Consider the following 21,565-nt stretch of genomic DNA (forward strand, 5'->3'; position numbering starts at 1 on the left):
GCTTTACTAAAAGTATTAGTTATTATATTCACTACATGAATACTTTGTTGCAGTCTTATCGTTAAACAAACACTGCTTATTGGCTAGAATACCTCAAATTAGCCATGAATCGTTATTTATCCGAGGAAAGTGTATCGAGCGGGGTTGCTCATAGCGAATTCTTTGTTTAATTTTTCGCAGGTGCTCGTCTATCTTGCTAAAAACTTTTGGGCTATGTCGCCGCGTCAATTTTTGGGTAATCTCAACGTCTTCTGACCGATGCTTGTCGATTCATCAAAGGAATTTTTTGAGGAAATAAATCATATTCATATTTATAGGGTATCTATGCCACGGGGATGGGAGGAGTCGATTTGTTGAGGTGGGAGTTTTTCAGGATTACGTTTTGCCAACTACAACTTATTTTGAGATGGGTGCCCCTGTTAAAACTGTTCTTCTTATTCTTTTTTATGTCCATGGCTTCTCTGACGAGTCTCTGATATAATTTATTTTGTTTTCTTATGGTCGATTGCGTGGCCCAGCACTGCGTATTTGGGTACCCTGTATTTAGTTGATTGCCCCAATCGAATTCGAGGAGAATAGAGTAGGTGAGATGGACAGAGAGTAAGAAGAAAGACCTGCAATGCATGATAGTCGTGGTTAAGAGATAGGAGGTAAGCGGGGAAGGGGGTGGAATGAAGATTTTTGAATGAAGGGAGCCTCACTCACTTTGGTCCAGGGGAATAGGGGGTCGCATTGTGGCCTCGCCTGGTCCAGGTGAAATAAATAGCTAGTCAAGTCAAATACCTAGCTAGTCACTGTGAATCGGCCTTACTGTGAACAGTCCTTACGGTGAATTGAAATAGAAAGTTTCGTTTGGAAGGAGGATGGATACACGGCGTGATTCGCAAAATGCTTCATATAAATCATAACGCATCGTAGATGTTGCAAGAACTTTTTTCTAAAATAACGGCGAAAAAATAAAATGCAGGATTATTCTCGTGAAGCTTAAGTATCCCATTTCCTTTATTTTTTATCCCGTTCTTCTCTGATGGGGATAGTACTTCACGCTTCGCTCTTTTTTAATTCAAATTTGGTTGTCAGTTTGTATTTTAGCTTTTTTGGTAGCAATAAGCCTTTCAAAACCTGGCATATGGAAATGGCTCGTCTAAGGCCTACTTGCTGACCCACTTCAATTTGGCGGGCTTTTCGCGCCTTTTTATTACATAAGAGGGCAACTACGTTTATATACGTGAACTTCCTATTTTCATAAGCATACATTTATTCTAGATAAAATGGAGTGCGACCTCAAAATTTCAGCGAAACATACATTTCAATACATTATCTATTTTGTCAATGCGAAACACTCAATAATGTGGAAATTCATTTTAACGTCAATGAAATAAAAAAAACCTTTTTGTATTCCATCACTTTTATTACGGTACGACTAGTTTCGACGCAGCGGCGTCGACCCACGGTCAAACTCGGGTACCTCATTACGCCGTTGCGTGGAAACTAGTCATACCTTAACATAAATTGTTGGGATACGACAAAGTTTTTATTTAATTAACGTTATTAATTCTGAATTACATGGAAAATGACCTCAAAATTTCAGCGAAACACGCGATTGTGACAAGCAGCAGCCCTCACAGGCTTTGGCGATGGACACACTTTTGCATATCCATCAAAGACAGTTGCGAAACTGTCTACACGAATGTATCCTAATGCTCGTGTCCAATCGCATGTGGAGAAATACATAGTAATACATCCATATGATGGGCATACTTCATCCCTCCACTTCTCCCCATTCCAAGCCATTTCTTTTACTTGCATGGGCTCTTTTGCGTATTCACCTTCATCAACCGACATTCTTATTATCCCATGGTCTCCTTTGTGGGAAATTAATTGTTTACTCAATAATACTGCCAAGTCTCCGGCTGTATCCTTACCAGTGGCGGACACGAAATGGGGCGCAGCCCTCCTTGTGGGGCCGCCCGAATTGCCGAACATCGTGGAATCACAATTGTAACTTTTTTATATCATGAGATGGCATTGTCTTGTATGTGTGTGTAATCGGTTTAAGTAAAACTTTCTTAACCCTCCGTCAGTCGTGTCACATATTGGATCGCTATTAGCCGCGTGGCGTCTCACAGACACCATTTTGGAATGGTTAAACAAAATGCATAAAAGTAGAAATGACTGTTTTAACAACAATATATCATTCATTGAATACTTAATTTTATGAATGAACAACAAATTTATGCATAACAATTATTGAGATATTGTTATTATTAAAAAGACTTAATACTACTTATTTTGAAGTTTCTTACAGTTTTTCTTTCATAGAAATTACATCAGCATGTTTAATTTGGACCGTACATGCAAATAATTAAATAAAATATTTTCCAAAGTTTCACAGTACGGATTTTTCTAATAACCTAACAAATAATTTTACTGCGGGGGATTTATTGATTTTAGAGACATTTTGTATTGATAGCACGTACAGTTGAACTTGAACCAAAATATCTCCTATCAGATTAGAAAGTTATTATTCGATGCAACCAAAAAAAATGTTATGTGTATGTTTACAGTTAATGTTATGCATCTACATCAATGTAATAAGCCACCATAAACGCATGTAGCAGAGGGTAAAGCGGTGTATTATACGCCAAATTTCACTCAAATTATGTGAAAACAGTTGCAAATTCTTCGCAATTAAAGATTTACCCAGGTGTGAAGTTGATTACAATAAAGAATTCGCAGCAGTAAGACATACATACAAAACTTTTATGCTTTAAATAGTTGCTAGTTTAAATATAAGCGTATTTAAAAAAAATTTCGATGAATATCACGTATATATTTTGAAAATTTTGCGTATTCATCTTCAGAAACCGAAATTCTTACCAACCCAAGGTCTCCGTAGTTGGAAAGTAATTTTTTACTCAATAATCTTGCCAAGTCCTTGGCTGTATCCTTACCAAAGCGTATGTGTGTAACGTATAGTGTATATGTGACGCATATGTGACTCAATGTGTATATGTGACGTATATGAGACTCGATGTGTATATGTGACGTATACGTGACTCAATGTGTATATGTGACTCAATGAGTATATGTGACGTATATGTGACTCAATGAGTATATGTGACTCAAGTTGTCACGTGGCATCTACCAGATTCCAAAAAACAAATAAGTATAAAAATGTATTCCATAAATGTGACAAAACATATAATCATATTGGTGACTATTTTGGAATCATAAAATAATAAGATACAAGGAATATGAGTTTCCTAACTATGAAAATACGATGTGGGCAAAGAGAAGAAAATGGCCTGGCATCTGGTAGACGCCACGCAACCAACGGAGGGTTAAACTTTGCATGTGACTAGGTAATTTTTTTATTGCAATAAAATTAAAGGTAGCTCAGGATATATTTTGCGCCCCCATTGAGTTTTTTCTGCATCCGACACTGATCCTTATACAACATTTTCTGTCTTCTGCAGCACCTGTGACCATTGAGCTCTCCACTTCCATCGGCCACCACCAGGAGGCATGCACGAGGGGATGCTGTTCGCGGAGGCAGTTGTTGATCCGTCGTCATGGTTCGCCGAGGACGCCCTATCCGCGGCCTTCGACCTCGAGCCCTTCCTTTTGCCCACGGGGCTGGCCAACGTGTCGCTGGACCTCGGCGGGCCGTCTTCGAGGGCTGTGGGGGCCGCTGCTGGTGCCAACGTCTCCGTGCAATGCTGGAACAAAAGCGAAACGGCGGGCGGAGGCGGAGAGGAAGTGAACGACACGACTGGTGGCGAAATAGACGAGGGAAATCAGTTTATCCTTCCGTGGTGGCGACAGGTCATCTGGACGCTCTTGTTCGCCGTCATGGTTGTGGTGGCCACGGGAGGCAACGTTATCGTCATCTGGATCGTGCTGGCACACAAGCGCATGCGCACTGTCACCAACTACTTCCTCGTCAACCTGTCCGTGGCGGACACGATCGTGTCCACGCTCAACGTCACCTTCAACTACACGTACATGCTCAACTCGGACTGGCCGTTCGGCACGCTCTACTGCAAGGTGAGCCAGTTCGTGGCCGTTCTCTCCATCTGCGCCTCCGTCTTCACACTCATGGCCATCTCCATCGACCGGTGAGTTTTCTTCCTGCCATAAGCATCCCTAGATGTTGATAGAATGAATTGTTCAAAGCGTAACTTAGTGGAATTTTGTCAAAAACATGACTAATAAAATCAACTTTCAATTGGTAGTGACGGTATCTGGCGAAACTGTGGAATATATGTACTTCATCATCACTGGTCAATGATGCTAAGATTGATATGACGTAGCGCTTCGCTCAATTATATTATCAGCTAATCTCGTCAAACCTACATATTTCGTCTCTTTCACATCTTTCTTTAACTTTTCCATTTATTTCATTCGAGGTCTCCTTTTCCGTTCTTGCTACCCCCTTATCCCTGGACGATTGTCTTCATGAGGCCATCATGTCTCAAGATATGGCCTGTAAAGTTGTTCCGTCTTCGTGTTAAGATTTTCATGAGGTTTCTCTTCTTAGCATTTTAAATAAATAAAAGCGACAACTTTGTTTTCCAGACCTCCCACTCAACCTCCTAACTCACTCACCCCTCCTCTAACGATCCACCAATATTCGCCCGACTTCCTCCACTCTTTTCCCGCCTCCATTATTTTTCCCACACCCCTTTTCTGCCTTAGTATTTGTGAAAATCTTCTTAAGTTTTGCCTGAAGGTGACCATATGAGTCTAAACCGTTCGCAACTAATTTTTTTAAGAAAGAATAAAGTTTTTCTACCATTTTTTCACGCTCACTAATAAAATTCTATAAAAAAACATACTTCTGACTCAGGTTTGCATTGTACAACACATGGGAAAATAGAACAGAAAATTTTGTTGGTTTGGTACTATTTTGACACTTGTTACCATTAAGATCTGTGACCGTCGATCAGATTTGTTACTTTAGGATTTTGGAAGTCAATCGCGAGTTCCGTGGCTACATGCCCCATCACCGCCGACTTCAAAGGTTATGCCAGTCAAATGGTACGCTTGTGGTCTTCTATCCTTGTTTTTATGGAGCGTCCGGTTTCGCCGATGCATTTCTTAAAGCAATCTTGGCAGAGTATCTGGTGCAATCGTTTTACTTGGAACGGAGTTAGGTCCGTCACGCTCAGGAGATTTCCGAGTATTATGTGTGACTTAAAAATGATTTTTAAGTCATTTTTGTGGAGAACATTTACTATTCTTTGTGACACTGAAAAAATACGTAATCTCCAAGGTAACGAATTTAAAATCCCGGTTAATCCGCGAGGCGTGGGAGATAAAGAAATGCGACCAGAATTTCAACAGGGATAGTGGCTTAAAAATTCATTTCATTACATTACAAATCATTACATTTACATTTTGTTAGAAAAACCACAGAGAAAAAATCATTCGCCTTGTCCGGTATAATCCACAAATTTCCACGGGAGAGAGCGACCCCTCGGTAACTTAACTGGCTTAAGAACTCGACCGGAAATCGAGGGATCCGGGTTCGTATCCCGATCAAGGCGAATGATTTTTTTTATCTGTGGATTTCTCACACAATTTGAGCATGCGGGTGACTTCCGTAAAGTTATCACCGTGGCTAGTCCCGGTAAACTTTAATTAAATAAATTTACCTCTGTCTTAGAAGTTATTTTTATATTTATTATTTATATTAAAATACCTTTGTTTATTTTTTCTATCTACCAACTGTGTGTTTTTTTGCAGAAAGTTTATACGATCATATCCTGTATGATCAAGAGCTTAAAAATTTCCTTTTTTTCTAATTGTACATTTTTGTAATTGGGTAATTCTCCCGTCAATAAACATTATTATTATTCAGTTCAAAAGTCAGCCATACGCGGGATTCTTGTCTGAAATTGTGATAAATAAAATGAAAACCCCTTCACTCCTACCCTTTTCATCCATATAAACACCCTCCACAGAGAGAATGTGCTCATTCCCTAAGAAAAAAGCACCAGCAACGGTCACGAAACGTGCACACCGAATAAGTATGCGGTACATATCGGAAAAAAAACATCACAAGCAACTCATTCCTTTACGTTTCGTTGACTTATTTGAAAAATCCTTCGCTTAATGTGATTTTTTGTTGTACACATCCTGGGTAATTTTTGTTTGTTTTCTCTGGTTGAGTGAGCTGACGTTGCTATTTTTCGAATATTTCCTACCTGTTTTCTAACTGAATAACGCAGTTTCGGATAGATTAATCCTTTAATCTTGACCCGTCAATTTTTACTGCAAATAAACTTAATTTGATTTCAGATTCCGATTAAAATTAATGGGATGAATTAAGCTATTTAATAAAACACTGGGAGTTTGGGATTTCTCATTGATTTATGTCAATTACAATCATAATTTCCATTTCATGTGCCGTATTATTAATCAGTTGATGAAGCCCGACATCAAAAACTGAATCGTGACATGATTAATTGATGTGTAATCACCAAGTGTCAGCGCTTCGTTATCATTGATTTATCTTGAATGTCCTTTGTACTAAATTTTTACATAAGCTAACCGGTAGCATTCTTTGGAGTCGTATGATCAAAGGTTCGTCGACGATTAGACCACAGTACATCATTTGCTTGTTAACTGCTCCTTTCTCGCTTCTTCTTCATAATACCAGTCATATCTTATCACCTGTGATTTTTTCCCACCAATAATATTTGCAACTTTTGTAGTCACACTCCTGATATTTCCACTCGATTCCACGAATGTAAGACCATAATCATATTCGAGTATTTAAAAACGTATTCAAAATCCCCTACTCGGATTCCTTCAAAGCCGAAAATAGTGAACTTCCAGCGATTATTATCATTTTCGCATTTCTACCTTATGAGAAAAATAACTTTAAAGCAATACAGCTCGAGAAAAATTATACATTTTCTATATATAAACTTATATATAAAATATTTAGAACAGAAATATAGCTTTTAAAGGTCACATGATTTGTTTTACTTCTTCTTTCTCTCTCTTTTCTTGTACTAGAATATTATTTACTTGAACATTTCAATTTATTTACCTATCAATACATTATCTATTTTGTCAATGCGAAACACTCAATAATGTGGAAATTCATTTTAACGTCAATGAAATAAAAAAAATCTTTTTGTATTCCATCACTTTTATTACGGTACGACTAGTTTCGACGCAGCGGCGTCGACCCACGGTCAAACTCGGGTACCTCATTACGCCGTTGCGTGGAAACTGGTCATACCTTAACATAAATTGTTGGGATGCGACAAAGTTTTTTATTTAACTAACGTTATTAATTCTGAATAACATGGAAAATGACCTCAAAATTTCAGCGAAACGCACGACCGTAGCAACCGTCACAGGTTTTGGCGATGGATACACTTTTATGGATACATCGAAGAAAGTTTCAGGACTGGCAACACCACTGCACCCTTATGCTCGCGTCTTTTCGAAGTTGTATAAATGTATAGTGAACTATAAATTGTAAAGCCCACTTCCGATCACACACTAACTGAATCACTCATTCAGTATTTCCCCGTGAAACTCGGATCACTGTGTCCGTCAGCGACGCCAGTGGCGACTTTTGTAAACCCATTTAAGTGCGCGGTGGGTTGAAACACATTTCGAGAGCGACTTGAGGATCCTCTTTTGTAATATTCGTCCTATTCACCCTCGCAGGTACGTGGCCATAATGAGTCCATTGAGGCCTCGGATGGGCCGCCGGACCACGCTGTGCATCGCCCTGGGCATCTGGGCCGTGGGCACCGCCCTCTCCATGCCGATGCTGCTCTTCTTCACCACGTACGTGCACCACTTCCCCAACGGCGAGTACCGCGTCATCTGCTACGCCGAGTGGCCAGACGGACCCTCGTCAGCCAGCTTCCAAGAATACGTGTAAGTAACAACACGTAGAAACACAGAGAGTTGATCTCGCTCCCAAAGCGTGTCCACTCGATGACCTCCTATGAGATCTTATCTTTGCTACGGAGGCTTACGAGATGGTCTAATTGATATTTTTTTCGGGTTAATGCCGCGTAGACTCATTTTTGAAGTACGACATTTTCGGGCGCATTCCAGCTCCAAAAATTCATTTGGACCAAGGACCAGGATCAAAACAAGGGGGTGGCAAGCCATGGTTATTCAAGTTGTAGGTAAGATTTAAGCATGGAAAAGGTGAATGAAATCAAAATTTAAAGGAACCTGTAAAAAAAAGCTCATTATTAGTTTTTAAAATTATTTGCTTGAAAAAATATTATTTTCCTTAAAGACATTTGCGATTTTTGTTTCTGGGGGGGAAGCTGCCCCCTCCTGCCTCTCGCTGGGTACGACCAATGGATTCCAAATAATATTAAGTTAATCTTGGTCTGTTTGTTACAGTGATTGACTCACTCCTTAAATTATATTCACAATTATCAGATACACTCGGGCTGACCTCATAAATGTTCTCATTTTATCCTTCAAAGTAAAAATCCACTTTTCGTAATATTACATGTTTCGTAATATTCGAATGTTCAGTTTAAGAGTTTATTCTTTGACTTCAGTTCAGTTTAAGACTTTATCGCTTTGGTTGAGCTCAACTCGACGTCGGACCGCAAAGGGTTGATGAATAATAATTTTCTTCTTTCCCTTGACAGATACAACGTGATATTCATGGTGCTCACTTACTTCCTGCCAATCGGCTCAATGTCCTACACTTACGTCCGCGTGGGAGTGGAATTGTGGGGCAGCCAAAGTATCGGCGAGTGCACGCAGAGGCAACTGGAGAACATCAAATCCAAGAGAAGGGTAAGAGAGATGCAGAACAAAAATACTCCTCTTCACTACCTCCCGTTCCAATAATGACACTTACCTCTGAAGTTTCTTTAATATTACTCTTCTTCTTTTTTATTTATTAATTAATTTATTTACGAGCGTGGTTCGCCCGCTCCCAGCGGGCTTCCCCCGCTCTTTTCAATGCAGGTCCACAGAGGGATAGGCGCGTTTCTAATTTTAAAATGTAGAAAAAAAGGCAGGGTCTTATGTACAAATTTAATTGGAATGTTCATGCACAAATTGAGGTCAGAGGACTTCTTTAAACACAACATTGGAAGAAATTGCACAATCCTCTGTTAATACTTGTTTTGCGTTTTCCTTAATATTTACAAAAATATTTTGAAAAGATCTTACCCTAGAGAATGCTACATAAAGTTGACCATTAAAGAATACTGGGTCAGGCAGGAATAAGCCAGCTCTTTGCAAAGTTTGACCCTGAGCCTTGTTAATAGTCATCGCATAGGAAACCTTAATGGGAAATTGTCTGCGAGTCAAATTAAAAGGCATGGTGGGATCCGACGGCGTTAACTGTATTCTTGGGATGAGGACAATCTTGCAGGAATCGATATTTTTTTTTCGATTTTTTTTATTTTTAAAAACCAATTTTAGGAAATAATAGCAATATTTAGGAAGTAAGATATGTCGTCGCATGTTCTCTGATAAATTCTGTGCATTTTGGTACCTAATTTGTAGAGTTTGGTTGCGTATAATTTGAGAAAAAGGTATCTATACAGTATAAATAATTTATTAATTTATATCCGTTACCTCGAAAACAGCACTATTTGACCTTTACAGTAAGTAATAATGGACGAGTGCAAAAAACATGCCCAATTTAAAGGTAACCTACTCAGGCTGGACTCGAACCCGCGACACTCAGTTTGGCAAGAGAGAAATTCGAAATTTAATGGAGGCTTTCGCGGAGTGGTGCAGTAGGCACATATAGGTTTCCGGGTTGTCCACCGCGTCGATTCATTTCCCCTACGACAGTTTCGCCGGCGCTGCAGCAGACGCCTGTCGTAACGAGGTTTGCAACGCCGGTGAAACTGCCGTAGCAAAGCTGAGGACAACCTGGAAGCATGGATGGCAAGTGAAACTAAACGAAAATGTTTCATTTCGACCCGGAGGGAAACGAAAATACGAGTCCTGGGTTTAGTTTCGTTCCCACACGAAATTAAAATCATCAAGGAGTTTAGTTTCGACCCGGGACGAAACTTTACTCCCAGGAATGAAACTAAATTAATCGAAACCCCGCCGCTCTTAGTTAAATTTCGATCCCAGAAGTTGAGTGGAGGGGAATAAGAGGGAGTAGTTTCGACCCATTACGTTTGACATGCATGTAGAGAGGTTAAAACAACAAGCTTAAAAATGACTTTGCGTTCACCGTTCTCCTGTTAGTGGTAAAAATATGGGTGCCCCATGCATCTAATAGCGGTAGGCTTAGCCTCTACTTCATTCAACCATAACTCGTACTCGGTGTGTGGGTCGAAGCTAAACTGTTCGACTGGCTGCGAGTGACATGACTTCACATTTCGCCTTGTGCAAGCCGAATTTGCTGTAAATCAACTACTTAACCACATATTTTCCCTTTCTAAATGTCTCAATGATCCTATAGAGGGAAATAATTCCCGTAATAATGCCTAAAAATCGCTATTTTCACCCAGCCCAAATAGATGGTGAGATCATATCGGGTATATAAGGATAGGCGAAAAAAAATTCGAAAAATTTTAAATAATTAGTTAGCGAGAGGCGTCTAAATACAAACACCCTTAATTTGTCATACGATTTCGCGAAAACTGTCAAAATAAGGGTAATGAGGGTAAGTTATGATCCGTACGGCTAAAATTTCATCGATTTTTACGCATACGTGGCCCATTGGGCCCATACAGTATTTGAATGCAGTTGATTTAGAAGAAGTTTTAGCTTTTCCGGAAGGGCTGAAGAGCGCATTGCCAAAACGCGTTTTTCTTTCGACCGAGAAGGATATGTTCCCATCTTGATTTCAAATGCCTTTGTCAGCAGACGAAAGGGGGAAAAGTAGTCAGCTTGTTGGAGGCAGGCTTATCAGTAGCGGAAACATAGCGAAGGACGAATAAAAGTTGAAGTACCGTGTACTACTCGGAGAAACGTAACAGGGAGGGTAATAAGGCATAGAAAAATCGGAGAAGACTTTCACCTGACCTCCACCTGAGAAAGCTATTTTCGGCTATTTCTCATATGTATTTTTAAATTCGAGGCACAGCCAAAAAGCTGAAAAATGTAATAGGTGAACGCATTGATGTGACGCCGTTTTTAACGAGAAATACGTAACGATAAAAGGAAAATAATGGGCAGTCCGTCCAATTTTCTTACGCATGTCCTGGTTTTTTCGGCGTTTATTTTTGCATTACATTTCAGAATCCAGAAGTAACCGCAGCGTAATTAAGAACTGAAGCACCATAATGAAATTACTCTAATTACTGGACCTCAAGTGGGCAACAATGGTCCATCACTATGGAGCCATATAATTGATTTGCTTCAGCAATATGAAATTTTATACGAACATGAGATACACGCCAAATTTGTGACGTAAATATCGAAATTAGATTATCTTAATTTGTTAATCTCTTTCCGGACATTCTCGTCCACATCATAGATTGGTGAAGTAAATTTTGCGCGAAAAGACCAGCCTAGTGACCGGGCCTTTTACTCGAAGGATTACCATGGTTACCGGTAGGATCGGTGCTTATATACCTTATTTTTCGCCGTTATTGTTTGGGGGCGGCGTGGTCTTGGTTCGGCGGCCCAGTGGATGTCGGAGGAATTCAGGCTGGTGGGAGTTCCCTGAAGACTTCCGGCACCCACGGGGACGCACTCCAGGAAATTCACAGCTTGTGGAACAACGTCGCCCTCACCCCTTTCATTTCTTATTTCATTTTCAATTTTTATCACTGAAAACAAATTAAGAATTTGTCAATATGGAGGTCACCAGATCGAGCCCCACTGACAACTTTTTTTTTTGTTTTTTTTTCACCTTTTTCTCATTAAAATATTAATGAAAAGTGATGGTAGACAAGTATATTTTTAAAATGAAACTTAAAAACAGTGTTTATATATAAAATATTAATATATTAAAATATTATTTTAGATCATGACTGATGAATTTAAGCCAGTAACGAATGTAAAGTGCGATTAGTACCTCAGTTATCCCCAGTTGTTTCTCTGACTGGTTTTAGTGATTTAGGTACTGTCAATATCCATTGGTCATGGTATCGATGATGTGATCGTGGTTCGGTTATTTTTTTCCAATTATTTTACCTTGGTATCGCGATAGCCAAGAATTTTATTTCTTAGTGAAAGTTCTCACTGGTCATCAGGGGTGCAGCTAGGAATTGAGGCTAGGGGGGGTTTTTAGGCACAACTAATACTGGGGAGTTAGGGCGTGTGGAATACCCACCAGGGGAAGCAGGAGGTGCGGGGGCCCTCCCCCGGAAAAATTTAAGATAAATGGTTCAAAATGGTAAGTTTTACGGCCTTCTGAGGGATATTTTTATAATCTTGCAATATTAGTAATACACAACTATAAGTAATATCAGTCCAGTTAAATAAAATGGATTAAACTTTATAAAATTCTCTGAGTTCTGGGGGGGTTTTATCCCCCAAAACCCCCCTCGCTGTGCCACTGCTGGTCATCACAGCTGTATTTTGAGTTTTCGGGTATAATCCGCACACTATGCTTGAGCTGGTCATTTTTGCGGAAGTGAATAGGCCGGGCAGTATTTAAAATACATGTATTTTAAAATATGTATTTGAGATACATTTGTAGCTTGTAATTGATAAAAAACGACTTAAATGCATCTTATATTTTGTATTTCAAATACAGATTTATGGGATTTTCCCACTCTAAAATAAAAATATATGTCTGAAATACTTTTGATGTAGCTCGGATAATACTTCTGTAAAATTATGCTTCAGAGATTACTTCGTTTTCATTAGAATTGTTTTATTCACGGTTGCTACTACCCTAACTTGCCAAGGCAGGTTATATTTTTTTAAGATCTCTTAGTTTCCATACAAATGTATTTGTATTTGAAAGGTATTTAAAATAGGTACTATTTTGTAGTTCGTTCTTTAAAATACTCAAGTCTAAGGTATTCTACATTTTGCATTTCAAATACATTTGAAGCAGTATTTTGAATTATGATTTTTAAATACTCCTCGGCTTCTATCTTGCCCAGCCCTGTGAATAGGTCAGCTTTTCAGTGGAGTGAACTTACAACCGCTCATGGAAGCATATGATATAAAAAGGTTGCAATTGTGGTCTGGCCATTTCGGTTGGTTGGCAATCGCTGAGGACCCCAAAACCTCACACCTCTAACGTGAAGCCTGTATGAATTGTGCAATAAAAAAATACTCAGGTTACTTGAACCAAAAACTTTTTGCATATATAAAATTCTAAGTTTTCATAAAATGCTTTATTATAGCATGCTCAGTGTAAAGATTTATATAAACAACAAATAAAATAAAGATGTCACAAGATAAAAGAGAACCTTATGCTTTTTTTGAAAGGGTTATTCAAAGTGGTAATTTTATAGGTTTTTTTAAGACTTAAGTGTAGTTTCAAGGAACAAATTCACTAAATAGGTCATAGAACCATCTTATACATTATTAAATTTGATAAAATTAAGTGACATTATCACTTTTAATTGTATTTTTTCTTATGGAATTGCTATTTTCATAAACTTTAATCTGTTTTTTATGATCCAGAATCAAATGAGAAAAAATCAAAAAATTTTATGAGTCAAAAGCCATCTCTAGGTATGCAACTTCCTAAAATTTTCAAGGGAAGGACCCCCGAATCCCCTGGGTAAATGGAGCCCCAGCTGAGTGCCCCCAACCACCCCTGCATAGAGGCAGCGGTGAATACATGGCATGCACCCTTGCGGGGCCGCCCATATTGCCAAATGTTGCAGAAACACAATTTCAACCTTTTGTTATGTGTACAAGTGTATAATCACATAAATTAAAACTTTCTTAAACTTTGCACAGTGGCATAGCCAGTGGGGGTCCGGACTCCCCCAAAATATAAAAGGACAATTATTTTCTTTCATAAAAGAAAACATAATATTGAAAAATCATGAATTTACCAAATATTCCTTAACAAATGTACTTATTCCCCTGTTTTCCAAAAATTTTCCCCCCTGGTTTTGGATCTTTTTGTTGTATTTAGTTTCTTTATGTTTAGTAGACTCCATAAAGTCTGGCCTGAAACAATTAATTAAATCCTAACATACTACTGCGGTTGAAATTAGATTTGCCCTAAACGATAAGTGGTTAAGTTAATCAGCTAGTTTTCTATAATCATAACTGCATAATCCATATTTAATTTTAATATATGTTCATTTTTATCTCCCATACAGGTAGTGAAGATGATGATAGTAGTGGTGAGTATTTTCGCCATCTGCTGGCTTCCGTTCCATGTCTACTTCATCGTCTCATCTCTCTTCCCGCAAATAAACAGCTCATCATATATCCAGGAAGTGTATTTGGCCATCTACTGGCTGGCAATGTCCAACTCAATGTATAATCCCATCATCTACTGTTGGATGAACTCTCGGTGAGTTTTGCAGCCTCATTTTTATTTTTTTTATCCTAGTTCATTGAGTAAAAACTGTGATTACGTGAAATTTGACACAAAGCAATTAAAATTTCACATAAAATAGTGCGCCTGAGAAAATTAAATGCTGGGATTTTTAATATGTATCTATCAAAGAGGTATAAGACTGCAAATTATCAGTACATTTTTCACTTCCCAATTTGTATGGCATCATATTTTGCACTAGCTCGTTTATCAAAGAGGTATAAGACTGCAAATTATCAGTACATTTTTCACTTCCCAATTTGTATGGCATCATATTTTGCACTAGCTCGCTGACTGACCCAGCCAGCACATAATGAGTAGTTAAGGTAATGTGGAAGGAAGAAACAAGTAAGGTGCTTATAAGTTGAGCAGCTTAGCCTTTTCTAATGATTTCCTACAGCCACGCTAATAAACATCCAGACTGATTAAAAAAACGGAGGCCTAACTTTCAGCACCTCCTTAGATATTGTTATTATTTCAATATTTAATAGAATTCTTTAAGGGATAATTTAACAAGAATTACAACTCTATTCTTGGTGCAACATGCATATTGAGGAAAAATAACGACATGAGACCATAATTTGAAAATCATTCACATTTATAAAGATGGCTATAAAAACTACAGTCTTAAGAAATAAACATGTTTTCACATGAATAGTAATACATGCCAGAGATTAGCCAGAAGGAAAAATCTATCATCACTAATTCAGTTGTCGAGTAACTTAGGCAAAAAATGAAAAAAAGCTTATTTCATGCACACAAAATTAAAGTGTGGTTATATTATTATGTACAATCAAAATTAGTATATACTTATATATCGGACTATATATCTCATCTGAAGCTGTGGTGTAAAGGTGAGTTGTCATTGGCAGTGGCGCAGCGAGGGGGGGTTTTGACCCCCCCTCCCCTCCCCAAAGCTCAGAGAAATTTTTAAGTTTAATCCATTTTACTAAATTGGTTAAATATTACTAATAGAACAGTGTAAGGATTAATTAAATATTCCTCTAAAAGCCGTTACAAAACTCACCATTTTGGACTGTTTATCTTAAAATTCTGCAATTTATTAATCTCCACCTACCGATTATCCTGGTGGGTATTCCATACCCCCACACACCCCGGTATTAGTTGCACCTAAACCCCCCCAGCCTTTATTCCTAGCTCTGCCCCTGGTCATTGGAAAGGTTGAATGTTGGAGTTATGAACATGTTTTTATTCCTCCATCATGAGAAGAAAATTCACATTTCTCACTTTGCATCTTCACCTGCAAAGCACTTGAAGTCGTCAATAATTTTTTCATTTTTACAGGAATCTGCCACAGATTTACAGAAATCTGTTACATGTTGTTTAGCTATTGTGAAGACTTAATGAATTTCATCAGCAGGATTTAAAATTCATGCTTTAGCTAACCAGCTATAATTTAATTTTCTTTCCTGCTGATTGTTTTCTTCCATATACATTTCATTGGTTTTGATATTTGAAATTCCAATTTTTAAGCCCGAAAGACACCTTTGCAGCCACATAGTCAGAAATTTGTATTGGGGGTCTGGAGCAGTGTATAGGTTGCCTGTACATGCCTAAATTTTGCTATCAGTTCCAAAGTATCGAAAAGCATGCATTTTATTTTAGCTGGCTACATATATATTTCGTTTGTATAATGCTGAAAGTTAAGTCCATCATTGGTTATAGCCAAATGCAACCATATCAAAAAATGGAGTGTCAGAGGATAGCTGCCCCTCAGCTGGCAGCCTCCACAGCAGATTCATTATGGGTATTCACTACAAAGGAAATATTTTTCAGAGTAGGGCAGAAGCCCCCAAAGTCCCACTGGCTAACTGCCTGCCTCATTAGCACATCAGGGAAGCTCCAATTGTTGTTGTTCTCTTTGTTGTTGTCAACTGTTGATGTGACTCTTGTTGCCACAGTGAATCTCTTAAAATTCACCTTAAAGTTCAAAGTGAAGGATGTCTTTAAGAGTAAAGTTGATTGCTATGAATTTTAAAGCAGTAGCTATTCAAGACAGTCTAGTAGTATGGAATTTCTCCATTGGGGTGAGTTTTATTGAGACTTTAAACTTTTACCATCCATAGTTTCCGTCGAGGCTTCAAGCAGTTCTTCTCATGCTGTCCATGTATCAACGTCCGAAGGGAGATGCTCTCCAGGCGAGAAGTGGTCACCAGTAGATACAGCTGCTCTGGATCACCAGAAACGCAATGTCGAATCATGCGGAACGGTGAGTTGAAATGATTTTTTATAGGGGTGTAGATCATAACACCTATACCAAGCAGCAAATGCAGCCAAACTTTTTCCAAAGTTTGTAATACTTATCATAAATATGTAGGAAATTATAAGACTCTCTAGAAAAATCTTCTCGGGATACAGCGCGGGTTAGATTATTTAAGAGCGCCGACGTTTCAGGTACCGACTCGCTACCCATTCTCACGGCTACATTCTCAGTAGCCGTGAGAATGGGTAGCGAGTCGGTACCCGAAATGTTGGCGCTCTTAAATAATCTAACCCGCGCGGTATGCCGAGAAGATTTTTCTAAAGTTGTTCGCCGGGAAAGTGTAAAATCATATATAAGACTCTCATTTATTTCATCAAACCTGATGTTAAGCAAATTCAAGGCTGGTAATTTAAGAATACTTAATATGTTCATAATGTTAACTGGAATTTTTTATATTATTATCAAATAATATTAATCATCAAGGCTATTTTCCTCTCAAAGCAAAGCTTAGAGTGCTTAGCAGCTGGCAGGGGAATGGGTTACCACCCATTAAATACCATCCACGATAAACTATCCTTATTCCCTCAGAAAAAGTGACCAGCAACGGCCACAAAATGTTGGGCTACAAACCTAATAAACAACACCCATGTTATTCAACAATAAGGTTAACACCCATTCTTCTGCCTGTTGATGATGCCCTAAACCTGTAAACAAACTGCTTTCGGAAACATTTTTTCATATCACTTCAGTTGGAATTTGAATTACCTGTCTTTGGGCTTATTTACTTTATACAGCTCAACTTAATTCTTCCATCCCTGAGCTCACTTAACTCTTGGTAGGTTCAGTGCACATCCCTCTGCATAGCATGGGTGCTGGCGAGTCATTCTCCAGCAGACACCGGAACGTCCTCTACTCGGCAGCGGACAGCAGTGGCGGAGGACGGCCTCAGTACCTCTCGGCCACCACATCGGGTGGGGGAGTGCGCCTTGGGGCCAAGTGGCAAAGGAGCAACAATGGGAACACTGATGTCAGCAGCAGCGATAACCTCAGGCCGTCTTCTTCCACCCTGCTGGAAGTATCCAACGGCAGCGGGGGGCGAGATGCCCTGGGGTCGTCAACGGGATTGTCCTGACAGCAGGGGGAGCGGTGGGGTGGAGGAGGCGGCCACCACCACCACCATCACCAGCCCCCCCGAGTGCAGACGTGGATCTGAAAAACCCCCGCTCCCGCCCACCTCCCACAACTTTCTCCCGTAAGCACCCCGTGTGTTGATGCTGCGGAGACTAGGGTACCTAGTTTTGTAAAAAAAAAGTCAAGAGGAGATTTTGAGGTCATGAGGTTTTTTTAAACTAAAACAGTTACGTGAATTCTGAGAATTGATAAGAGAACAGTGAGGAGTGGTGCTGGAATTTTGGGGTAGTGACTGATTGAACAGGGAATTTTTGCTATAAGGGAAGTAAGGTCTTCAATATAAGTCGTAATTGAAGACAGTGATGAGATAAGATTTAAAAAATCAAACCGCCCCACTCCCCTGGATGCGTCACACTCAACAGATCTCTCTACAAGGAGTTCCTCTTCCATTATCACCCTTGCGTGTTGATGCTAGGGGAGACGAGGGTGTTTAGTTTTGTAAAAAAAAAATGGTAAGACATGACAGTGATGAGGTGAGTGCTTTTGAATAAATCATTTACTATCTTAAAGCATTTAATTCATGTGAAAGAGGTCAGTGAGAGAAGTGCTGATTTAGAGGAGCAACCTGCGACGACAACTTTGTCTCTTGAATATTTAAGAGATGGCTAGGGTTATAATTAGTGAAGAAGTGAATGCGATCGGTAATTATTTCTTGAATTAAGCAGTCATTTATGCTTGGAGAGATTGAGAGAAATCAGTGAAAAATTGTGCTGGTATTACGAAGAGGAAACTTAATGAGAAGACAAGGGTAGTAAAAAAAATGTCAATAGAGGAAACAATGGCGTGATGAGATTTTTTCAAGTGAACCATTCCATCATTAGGAAAGTTTCATAATTTGAAAAGGATCAATGAAGAGTATTGTTGGTAATTGGAGGAGGAAAATGATAACTTGGACTATATAAGACATGATGGAAGGATATAGAATGGAGACCGGAGAGAAATGCAAGAGTTGACATTAGTCTGCTCTCGCAATCAATTGTTGATGAGTTGACTTGGTGGAAAAAAGATACATATGTTCATGAAAAGTAAGCTTTGATGTGATTGGCACTGAGTTCATTCACTTTAGATTGTCGAAAACCAATCCTATACTTAAAAAATTGAGTGTGGAACACAAATGAGTTTAATTTTCATTGGTCTACTCCCAATGGAAGGTGTCAGAGGGACCGAGGCTTATCACCCCACCTGGTGGAAGGTGAGCTTCACTGAAAAGTAAAGACAAAATTCAAGCAGGAATGGGGTGACATCAGCCTTTCCCACCATCCTTGGGATATGAACCTGGTCCCACCAAGTGTGTAGCCTGAAAAATATTTTTTGTGAAAACGCTGCGTTTTAAAGGAGAAGAGGTAAATGTATAGGGAAGCTCTTGGAATATCCTAATTTGAAACATTTAATAACACATCTCCTGAGCATTTATAGGAAGGGTTTGAACACCCAGATCCCTACAACTTGCGACGGCCTTTTACCTCACTATTATAATCTCAGTGAAGAGTAGTGAGGGTATACATATTGGTCATGAAAGAAGATAGGAGTGTTTCCTGAAGTATCAGGAACTGTATCTTTGCTCCATAAATGTGAGTTTATCTATGATGTCCATTTCAGCATTTGATGTTGCAACTGAGGAAAATAATTCTGCTGAAATGCTGGTCGTTATGATATATTTCAAACCTGATATGTGAGAGGCAGCAAAAGTTACATTACTTGCCATTTAAAAAAATCCCCTGATACTAGAATCAAATAAAATTTTCATGGGAATGAAGAAACCCAGATAGTGGAGAGGTCTGCCCAGTGGCTGGCCAAATGTCTGTGGTTGCATTCTGATCCAGGGGAATTTTACCTTATGCAATGTGATCTAGGACATTGGTTAGAAGATGCAGTCACAACATTAGCAACCAGAAATAAAAGAAATAAATTGGGGCTTGGCCACCATTTCATTGACATCTCAAATTATACACTCACATGTTCATTAATGAGTGTTTCATAGTCTCATAGTTATAGCTGAAACAGTTTTAGTAAAAGCCTGCTTCAAGCAAAATGACTTAAAAATGTCACAAAAATTTATTTCCAAGGATTGCTCTAAAAATTGATGGCAGATGGCATAGGGTTGGACAAAAATTTTCTAATTTCATAAATAATTCCAAAGACAGGCCAAATTGCTCTAAACTGTTCTGTAGAATTCAAAATCCCCTCAGCGAACTACAAATAGTTTTTTTCAATCAAATATGCACATACATAATGGCGATCTCATTGAAACTATTCATTAAAAAAATAGAATCAGGGTAGCATTTCTTTCAAAGATAACCATAGAGTACCTACATAGGTCTTCAGTTATGTAATCACATAAGGAGGATATTACCCTATGGTTTGAAACATGAAGTCACAGCTACTTCTTCTGTGACCTCACCACAACCAGCCAAATTACGACAAAAATTGCTACATCAAAAAAGGGTGATATTTATGAGGATTCTTATCAAAGTCCTTTATACTGTCTTGTTTCAATGCATTTAGATTTCCTATTTTGATGCCTTATTTACCTCAGACTTAGGATGTTTCCCTTTCTGTCCTGAGTTGGAAAACTTAACACTATCTTGTCCATTCTGTCTGCCATTGTGAAATAACACTATGATAGTCAATTTTTAAAATCTTTTTCCAAAGACAGAATATAACACATTTCCAATTTCCATCTATCATGGTTTTAATTTTTTTCAGTCCTCAAGACACCCATATTTTTTCATTTTGCTTGATTAAACCATTATAAATGAACTGCCTAAAAATAATGAAAAAAGAATAAAACAGGTCTTCCTTATAACAGGCATGGCTAAAAAATATATCAGAGTTCATGCCCATTTTATATGTATTTACAATTTTATTAACTTTTCCTTGATTTCTAATTTGCATTTTTAATATGTATTTCCCTTAATTTATATCAATGCCAAAGCAACCAAGATGCATGGAGAAGTTTCCTGCACTCATGGTTACTTTCCTCCCAGTGAGAAATGGGTGGTGGAATCCACGTGGAACCCACATGGATATGTAACGTGGATACCACGTGTTTTTGGTCGTGGAATCAACGTGGAACCCACGTGGAAATTTGGTGGAAAAATTAAAACAGCAGTAGGTGCTGTCCTAAAACCATTAAAACCTCAACCACTCTATATCTAAACCTTCTATATATGTGTCTACGATTTTTCATGTGCTCTCATGGCTGCCTTTCCACGAATTATATAAAAATAGAATATGCGATACATTTTCACATAACTAGCGTGGTTTCAGGATGATAAATGACGCAATGTCACCAGAGAGTTAAGTTCCACAAATTAGAAGTTATGTAAATAACATTTAATGCTAATCACCACAAATCCACTTGAAATCAACGTGGATTCCACGTGGGTCCAACCACTCAATATCCACCACCACCAAATATCCACCACTCAACGTGGATTCCACGTGGGTTCCACGTGGATTCCACCACCCATTTCTCACTGGGCTTAGCCTGTTTTTGCAGCTTTACTATACTTTACATGAGGCACACGCTATTTGGTTCACAAAGAGCCCCAAAATGTCAACAACAATTGAAGAGAGGTTATAGTGTAAGAAAAATAAATTTTTGTAAACAGTGACACTTCATGAAAGAAAACTTTTCTTGCTGCCCTTTGTACAAAAGAAGTTCAGTTTTTGTAGGCAGCAGAGTTTTGACAAAGGTTTCC

At 38.7% G+C, this 21,565-nt stretch overlaps 1 protein-coding gene across 1 annotated transcript in view; it reads left to right on the plus strand.

Moving 5' to 3' along the window:
• The window catches only part of LOC124160275 (tachykinin-like peptides receptor 99D), a 218,790-nt gene extending 199,223 nt beyond the window's left edge, over window positions 1-19,567 (plus strand). Inside the window, exons 4-9 of the mRNA XM_046536101.1 lie at window positions 3,480-4,121; window positions 7,696-7,911; window positions 8,652-8,802; window positions 14,226-14,422; window positions 16,534-16,676; window positions 17,510-19,567. Of these exons, the coding sequence (XP_046392057.1) occupies window positions 3,529-4,121; window positions 7,696-7,911; window positions 8,652-8,802; window positions 14,226-14,422; window positions 16,534-16,676; window positions 17,510-17,802 (1,593 nt within the window). The 5' untranslated portion in view covers window positions 3,480-3,528 and the 3' untranslated portion in view covers window positions 17,803-19,567. The remainder of the gene's footprint in view (window positions 1-3,479; window positions 4,122-7,695; window positions 7,912-8,651; window positions 8,803-14,225; window positions 14,423-16,533; window positions 16,677-17,509) is intronic.
• Window positions 19,568-21,565: the final 1,998 nt, after the last annotated feature.

This window comes from Ischnura elegans, chromosome 6 (assembly GCF_921293095.1).
Source record: "Ischnura elegans chromosome 6, ioIscEleg1.1, whole genome shotgun sequence".
NCBI classification, from domain to species: domain Eukaryota; kingdom Metazoa; phylum Arthropoda; class Insecta; order Odonata; family Coenagrionidae; genus Ischnura; species Ischnura elegans.